At 42.5% G+C, this 8,209-nt stretch overlaps 1 protein-coding gene across 1 annotated transcript in view; it reads left to right on the top strand.

Moving 5' to 3' along the window:
• Window positions 1-7,856, top strand: part of LOC136835739 (trichohyalin-like) — a 27,478-nt gene extending 19,622 nt beyond the window's left edge. The window contains exons 2-12 of the mRNA XM_067099600.1: window positions 1,639-1,776; window positions 1,924-2,219; window positions 2,350-2,562; window positions 3,595-3,844; window positions 3,942-4,035; window positions 4,488-4,735; window positions 4,831-5,117; window positions 5,209-5,581; window positions 5,866-5,891; window positions 5,992-6,664; window positions 6,748-7,856. Of these exons, the coding sequence (XP_066955701.1) occupies window positions 1,639-1,776; window positions 1,924-2,219; window positions 2,350-2,562; window positions 3,595-3,844; window positions 3,942-4,035; window positions 4,488-4,735; window positions 4,831-5,117; window positions 5,209-5,581; window positions 5,866-5,891; window positions 5,992-6,664; window positions 6,748-7,619 (3,470 nt within the window). The 3' untranslated portion in view covers window positions 7,620-7,856. The remainder of the gene's footprint in view (window positions 1-1,638; window positions 1,777-1,923; window positions 2,220-2,349; window positions 2,563-3,594; window positions 3,845-3,941; window positions 4,036-4,487; window positions 4,736-4,830; window positions 5,118-5,208; window positions 5,582-5,865; window positions 5,892-5,991; window positions 6,665-6,747) is intronic.
• Window positions 7,857-8,209: the final 353 nt, after the last annotated feature.

Below are 8,209 nucleotides of genomic sequence, written 5' to 3'. Positions count from 1 at the left end.
GTGTCAGAAATCAGAAGTCAGAGTCAGAAATCAGAAGACAGAGTCAGAAATCAGAAGACAGAGTCAAAAATCAGAAGACAGAGTCAGAAATCAGAAGACAGAGCCAGAAGTCAGAGTCAGAAATCAGAAGTCAGAGTCAGAAGTCAGAAGTCAGAGTCAGAAAGCAGAAGACAGAGTTAGAAATCAGAAGACAGAGTCAGAGTCAGAGTCAGAAGTCAGAAATCAGAAGTCAGAAATCAGAAGTCAGAAATCAGAAGTCAGAGTCAGAAATCAGAAGTCAGAGTCAGAAGTCAGAGTCAGAAATCAGAAGTCAGAGTCAGAAATCAGAAGTCAGAGTCAGAAATCAGAAGACAGAGTCAGAAATCAGAAGACAGAGTCAGAAGTCAGAGTCAGAAATCAGAAGACAGAAGTCAGAGTCAGAAATCAGAAGTCAGAGTCAGAAATCAGAAGACAGAGTCAGAAGTCAGAGTCAGAAATCAGAATTCAGAGTCAGAAGTCAGAGTCAGAAATCAGAAGACAGAGTCAGAAGTCAGAGTCAGAAATCAGAAGACAGAGTCAGAAGTCAGAGTCAGAAATCAGAAGTCAGAGTCAGAAATCAGAAGACAGAGTCAGAAGTCAGAGTCAGAAATCAGAAGTCAGAGTCAGAAATCAGAAGACAGAGTCAGAAGTCAGAGTCAGAATTCAGAGTCAGAAGTCAGAGTCAGAAGTCAGAGTCAGAAATCAGAAGACAGTCAGAAATCAGAAGTCAGAGTCAGTCAAGTCAGAAGTCAGAGTCAGAAATCAGAAGTCAGAGTCAGAAATCAGAAGTCAGAAGTCAGAGTCAGAAATCAGAAGACAGAAATCAGAAGAGACAGAAGTCAGAAGAAGTCAGAGTCAGAAATCAGACAGAGTCAGAAGTCAGAAGTCAAGAGTCAGAAGTCAGAGTCAGAAATCAGAAGACAGAGTCAGAAGTCAGAGTCAGAAGGCAGAGTCAGAGTCAGAAATCAGAAGTCAGAGTCAGAATCAGAAGTCAGAGTCAGAAATCAGAAGTCAGAGTCAGAAATCAGAAGACAGAGTCAGAAGACAGAGTCAGAAGTCAGAAGTCAGAGTCAGAAATCAGAAGACAGAGTCAGAAGTCAGAGGCAGAAATCAGAAGTCAGAGTCAGAAATCAAAAGACAGAGTCAGAAGTCAGAAGTCAGAGTCAGAAATCAGAAGACAGAGTCAGAAGTCAGAGTCAGAAATCAGAGACAGGAGTCAAATCAGAAAGACAGAGTCAGAAGTCAGAGTCAGAAGTCAGAGTCAGAAATCAAAGTCAGAGTCAGAGTCAGAAATCAGAAGACAGAGTCAGAAAATCCAGAAGTCAGAGTCAGAAGTCAGAAATCAGAGTCAGAAGTCAGAAATCAGAGTCAGAAGTCAGAGTCAGAAGACAGAGTCAGAAATCAGAAGACAGAGTCAGAAATCAGAAGTCAGAGTCAGAAATCAGAAGTCAGAGTCAGAAGTCACAGTCAGAAATCAGAAGTCAGAGTCAGAAATCAGAAGTCAGAGTCAGAAGACAGAGTCAGAAGTCAGAGTCAGAAATCAGAAGCAAAGTCAGAGTCAGAAGACAGAGTCAGAAATCAGAAGTCAGAGTCAGAAGTCAGTCAGAAATCAGAAGTCAGAGTCAGAAGTCACAGTCAGAAATAAGAAGTCAGAGTCAGAAATCAGTCAGAGTCAGAGTCAGAGTCAGTCAGAGTCAGAAATCAGAAGCAAAGTCAGAGTCAGAAGACAGAGTCAGAAGTCAGAGTCAGAAATCAGAAGTCAGATTCAGAAATCAGAAGTCAGAGTCAGAAATCAGAAGTCAGTGTAGGAATCAGAAGTCAGAGTCAGAAGTCAGAGTCAGAAATCAGAAGACAAAGTCAGAAGACAAAGTCAGGAGTCAGTCATAAGACGGCATCAGAAGTCAGAGTCAGGAGGCAGAGTCAGAGTCAGAAGTCAGAGTCAGAAGAAAGAGCTAGAAGACAGAGTCAGAAGTCATAGTCAGAAATCAAAAGTCAGAGTCAGAAGTCAGAGTCAGAAGACAGAGTCAGAAGAGTCAGAAGACAGAGAAACAGGAATCAGAGTCAGGAAGAGAAATCAGAAGTCAGAGTCAGAAGTCAGAGTCAGAATCAGAAGTCAGAGCAAAGTCAGATTCAGACTGTCAGAAATCAGAAGTCAGAAGACTGTCAGAAATCAGAAGTCAGAAGACTGTCAGAAATCAGAAGTCAGAGTCAGAAATCAGAAGTCAGGAGTCAGAGGCTTAAGGCAGAAGACAGAGTCTTAGCCAGAAGTCAGAGCCAGAAGTCATAGTCAGAAAGACAGAGTCAGAAGACAGTCAAAAAATCAGAAAACAGAGTCAGAAGTCAGAAGACAGCGTCAGAAGTCAGAAGACAGTCAAAAGTCAGAGTCAGAAGACAGAGTCAGAAATCAGAAGACAGGAGTCAGAAATCAGAAGACAGAGTCAGTCAGAAGACAGAGTCAGAAATCAGAAGACAGAGCAAAGTCAGAGAAGAAATCAGAAGTCAGAGTCAGAAATCAGAAGTCAGAGTCAGAAATCAGAAGACAGAGTTAGAAATCAGAAGACAGAGTCAGAAATCAGAGTCAGAAGTCAGAAATCAGAAGTCAGAGTCAGAAATCAGAAGTCAGAGTCAGAAATCAGAAGTCAGAGTCAGAAGTCAGAGACAGAGTCAGAAATCAGACAGAGTCAGAAATCAGAAGTCAGAAGTCAATCAGAAGTCAGAGTCAGAAATCAGAAGTCAGAGTCAGAAATCAGAAGACAGAGTCAGAAGTCAGAGTCAGAAATCAGAAGTCAGAGTCAGAAGTCAGAGTCAGAAGTCAGAAGACAGAGTCAGAAGTCAGAGTCAGAAATCAGAATTCAGAGTCAGAAGTCAGAGTCAGAAATCAGAAGACAGAGTCAGAAGTCAGAGTCAGAAATCAGAAGACAGAGTCAGAAGTCAGAGTCAGAAGTCAGAGTCAGAAATCAGAAGTCAGAAAGTCAAGTCAGAAATCAGAAGAAGAGTCAGAAGTCAGAGTCAGTCAGAAATCAGAAATCAGAGTCAGAAATCAGAAGTCAGAGTCAGAAATCAGAAGACAGAGTCAGAAGACAGAGTCAGAAGTCAGAGTCAGAAATCAGAAGTCAGAGTCAGAAATCAGAAGACAGAGTCAGAAGTCAGAAGACAGAGTCAGAAATCAGAAGACAGAGTCAGAAGTCAGAAGACAGAGTCAGAAGTCAGAAGTCAGAAGTCAGAGTCAGTCAGAAGATCAGAGTCAGAAATCAGAAGACAGAGTCAGAAATCAGAAGAAGACAGAGTCAGAAGTCAGAGTCAGAAATCAGAAGTCAGAGTCAGAAATCAGAAGACAGAGTCAGAAGTCAGAGTCAGAAATCAGAAGACAGAGTCAGAAGTCAGAGTCAGAAATCAGAAGACAGAGTCAGAAGTCAGAAGTCAGAAGTCAGAGTCAGAAATCAGAAGTCAGAGTCAGAAAATCAGAAGATCAGAAGACAGAGTCAGAAGACAGAGTCAGAAGTCAAGAAGAGTCAGAAATCAGAAGACAGAGTCAGAAGTCAGAGTCAGAAATCAGAAGTCAGAGTCAGAAATCAGAAGACAGAAATCAGAAGTCAGAGTCAGAAATCAGAAGACAGAGTCAGAAGTCAGAGTCAGAAGAAGTCAGAAAATCAGAAGACGGTCAGAAGTCAGAAGACAGAGTCAGAAGTCGGAAGTCGAAGTCAGGTCGAAATCAAGTCAGAGTCAGAAATCAGAAGACAGAGCCAGTCGAAATCAGAGTCAGAAATCAGAATTCAGAGTCAGAAATCAGAAGTCAGAAATCAGAATTCAGAGTCAGAAATCAGAAGTCAGAGTCAGAAATCAGAAGTCAGAAGTCAGAAATCAGAAGTCAGAAGTCAGAAATCAGAAGTCAGAGTCAGAAATCAGAAGTCAGAAATCAGAAGTCAGAGTCAGTAATCAGAAGTCAGAGTCAGAAGACAGAGTCAGAAGACAGAGTCAGAAGACAGAGTCAGAAGACAGAGTCAGAAGTCAGGATCAGTAAGTCAGAGTCAGAAATCAGTCAAGTCAGAGTCAGAGTCAGAAGACAGAAATCAGTCAGAAGTCAGAGTCAGAGCTCAGAGTCAGAGTCAGAGTCAGAAATCAGAAGTCAGAGTCAGAAGTCAGAAGACAGAAGTCAGAAATCAAAGACAGAGTCAGAAATCAGAAGTCAGAGCCAGAAGTCAGAGTCAGAAATCAGAAGACAGAGTCAGAAATCAGTCAGAGTCAGAAATCAGAAGTCAGAGTCAAAGTCAGAAGTCAGAGTCAGAAATCAGAAGACAGAGTCAAGAAGTCAGAGTCAGAAAGTCAGAAGTCAGAGTCAGAAATCAGAAGTCAAAATCAGAAGCAAGTCAGGTCAAGACAGAGTCAGAAGTCAGAGTCAGAAATCAGAAGACAGATTGAAATCAGAGTCAGGTCAGAAATCAGAAGTCAGTGTAGGAATCAGAAATCAGAGTCAGAAGTCAGAGTCAGAAATCAGAAGACAGAGTCAGAAGACAAAGTCAGAAGTCAGTCATGAGCGGCATCAGTCAGAGTCAGGTCAGGCCAGAGTCAGGTCAGAAGTCAGAGTCAGAAGAAAGAGCTAGAGCTGACAGAGTCAGTCATAGTCAGAAATCAGAGTCAGACAGAGTCAGAAGACAGAGTCAGAAGTCAGAAGTCAGGAGACAGATCCGGAGACAGAAGTCAGAGCCAGAAATCAGAAGTCAGAGTCAGAAATCAGAAGTCAGAGACTGTCAGAAATCAGAAGACAGAGTCAGAAGTCAGAGTCAGAAATCAGAAGACAGAGTCAGAAGTCAGAGTCAGAAGACAGAAGTCAGAGTCAGAGTCAGAAATCAGAAGACAGAGTCGAAGTCAGAGTCAGAAATCAAGTCAGAGCCAGAAATCCAGAGTCAGAAAGTCAGACAGAAATCAGAAGTCAGTCAAAATCAGAAGACAGAGTCAGAAGTCAGAGTCGGAATTCAGGTCAGCGTCAGAAGTCGAAATCAGAAGACGGTCAAAGTCAGAAGACAGAGTCAGAGTCATCGAAGTCAGGACAGAGTCAGAAATCAGAAGTCAGAGTCAGAAATCAGAAGACAGAGTCAGAAGTCAGAAATCGAAATCAGAAGACAGAGTCAGAAATCAGAAGACAGAGCCAGAAGTCAGAGTCAGAAATCAGAAGTCAGAGTCAGAAATCAGAAGTCCAGAGTCAGAAAGCAGAAGACAGAGTTAGAAATCAGAAGACAGAGCTCAGAGTCAGAGTCAGAAGACAGGTCAGAAGTCAGAGGCAAAATCAGAAGTCAGAGTCAGAAATCAAGACAAGTCAGAAGTCAGAGTCAGAAATCAGAAGACAGAGTCAGAAGTCAAATCAGAAATCAGAGTCAGAGTCAGAAATCAGAAGTCAGAGTCAGAAATCAGAAGTCAAATCAGTCAGAGTCAGAAATCAGAAGACAGAGTCAGAAGTCAGAGTCAGAAACAAGTCGAAATCAGAAGACAGAGTCAGAAGTCAGTCAAGTCAGAAGTCAGAAGACAGAGTCGAAATCAGAAGTCAAGCCAGAAATCAGAATTCAGAGTCAGAAATCAAGCAAAGTCAGAGTCAGAAATCAGAAGTCAGAGTCAGAAGTCAGAGTCAGAAATCAGAAGACAGAGTCAGAGAGTCAGTCAGAAGTCAGAGTCAGAAATCAGAAGTCAGAGTCAGAAGCATCAGAAGTCAGACAGAGTCAGAAATCAGAAGTCAGAGTCAGAAATCAGAAGTCAGAGTCAGAAATCAGAAGACAGAGTCAGAAGTCAGAGTCAGAAGTCAGAGTCAGAAGTCAGAGTCAGAAATCAGAATTCAGAGTCAGAAGTCAGAGTCAGAAGTCAGAGTCAGAAATCAGAAGACAGAGTCAGAAATCAGAAGTCAGAGTCAGAAGTCAGAGTCAGAAGTCAGAGTCAGAAATCAGAAGTCAGAGTCAGAAATCAGAAGACAGAGTCAGAAGTCAGAGTCAGAAATCAGAAGACAGAAGTCAGAAGTCAGAAGTCAGTCAGAGTCAGAAATCAGAAGACAGAGTGAGAAATCAGAGTCAGAAGTCAGAGTCAGAAGATCAGAAGTCAAAATCAGAAATCAGAGACAGAGTCAGAAGTCAGAAATCAGAAGACAAGTCAGGGTCAGAGTCAGAGTCAGAAATCAGAAGTCAGAGTCCAGAATCAGAAGTCAGAGTCGAAATCAGAAGTCAGAGTCAGAAATCAGAAGACAGAGTCAGAAGACAGAGTCAGAAATCAGAGTCGAGTCAAGTTAGAAATCAGAAGACAGAGTCAGAAGTCAGAGGCAGAAATCAGAAGAAGTCAGAGTCAGAAATCAAAAGACAGAAGTCAGTCAAGTCAGAGTCAAGTCAGAGTCAGAAATCAGTCAGTCAGAAGTCAGAGTCAGAAATCAGAAGACAGACAGAAGTCAGTCAAAATCAGAAGACAGAGTCCAGAGTCAGAGTCAGAAATCAGAAGTCAGAGTCAGAGAAATCAGATTCAGAGTCAGAAGGCAGAGTCAGAAATCAGTCAGTCAAGTCAGAGTCAGAAATCAGAAGGAGTCAGAAGTCAGAAATCAGAGTCAAATCAAAGTCAGAGTCAGAAGACAGGGGTAGTCAGAAATCAGAAGTCAGAGTCAAATCAGGAAGTCAGAGTCAGAAATCAAGTCAGAAATCAGAAGTCAGAGTCAGAAATCAGAAGTCAGAGTCAGAAATCAGTCAAGTCAGTCGAAATCAGAGTCAGAGTCAGAAGACAGAGTCAGAAGTCAGAAGTCAGAGTCAGAAATCAGAAGCAAAGTCAGAGTCAGAAGACAGAGTCAGAAGAAATCAGAAGTCAGAGTCAAAGTCAGGTCAGAAATCAGAAGTCAGAGTCAGAAGTCACAGTCAGAGTCAAGTCAAGTCAGAGTCAGGAAATCAGAAGTCAGAGTCAGAAGTCAGAGTCAGAAGACAGAGTCAGAAGTCAGAGTCAGAAATCCAAGAAGTCAGATCAGAAGACAGAGTCAGAAGACAGAGTCAGAAGTCAGAGTCAGAAATCAGAGTCAGATTCAGAAATCAGAAGTCAGAGAAATCAGAAATCAGAAGTCAGTGTCAGGAATCAGAAGTCAGAGTCAGAAATCAGAGTCAGAAATCAGAAGACAGAGTCAAAGTCAGAAGACAAAGTCAGGTCAGTCAGTCATAAGACGGTCATCAGAAGTCAGAGTCAGGAATCAGGGAGTCAGAGTCAGAGCTGAAGTCAGAGTCAGAAGAAAGAAATCAGAGAAGACAGAGTCAGAAATCAAAAGTCAGAGTCAGAAGTCAGAGTCAGAAGACAGAGTCAGAAGTCAGAGTCAGGAGACAGATCCAGGAGACAGAGTCAGAGCCAGGAGACAGAGTCAGAAGTCAGAGTCAGAAGACACAATCAGAAGTCAGAAGACTGTCAGAAATCAGAAGACAGAAGACTGTCAGAAATCAGACGTCAGAAGACTGTCAGAAATCAGAAGTCAGAAGAAATCGAAGTCAGAGTCTGAAGACAAAGTCAGGAGTCAGAGTCAGAGGGCAAAATCAGAGCCAAAAGACAGTCAGAAGGCAAAGGCAGAAGTCAGAGGCTTAAGGCAGAAGACAGAGTCTTAGCCAGAAGTCAGAGCCAGAAGTCATAGTCAGAAAGACAGAGTCAGAAGACAGTCAAAAAATCAGAAAACAGAGTCAGAAGTCAGAAGACAGCGTCAGAAGTCAGAAGACAAAGTCAGGGGTCAGAGTCATAGGACAGAGCCAGAAGTCAGAAGACAGAGTCAGAAGACAGCATCAGAAGTCAGGAGTCAGAAGACAGAGTCAGAAGTCAGAGCCAGGAGACAGAGTCAGAAATCAGAAGTCAGAAATCAGAAGTCAGAGTCAGAAGTCAGAAGTCAGAGTCAGAAATCAGAGTCAGAGTCAGAAGAAAACAGACAGAAGTCAGAAGTCAGAGTCAGAAGTCAGAGTCAGAGTCAGAGTCAGAAGTCAGAGTCAGAAATCAGAAGGCAGAGCAGAAGTCAGAAATCAGAAGTCAGAAATCAGAAGTCAGAAGTCAGAGTCAGAAGACAGAGTCAGAAGACAGTCAGAAGACAGAGTCAGAAGTCAGAGTCAGAAGACAGAGTCAGAAGCCAGAGTCAGAAATCAGAAGTCAGTGTCAGAGGTCAGAAGACAAAGTCAGAAGGCAGAGTCAGAAGACAGCGTCAGAAGTCAGA

This window comes from Macrobrachium rosenbergii, chromosome 55 (assembly GCF_040412425.1).
Source record: "Macrobrachium rosenbergii isolate ZJJX-2024 chromosome 55, ASM4041242v1, whole genome shotgun sequence".
Classification (NCBI taxonomy): domain Eukaryota; kingdom Metazoa; phylum Arthropoda; class Malacostraca; order Decapoda; family Palaemonidae; genus Macrobrachium; species Macrobrachium rosenbergii.
The sequence above is the reverse complement of the archived record's forward strand: the minus strand, read 5'-3'. Positions and strand labels throughout refer to the sequence as shown.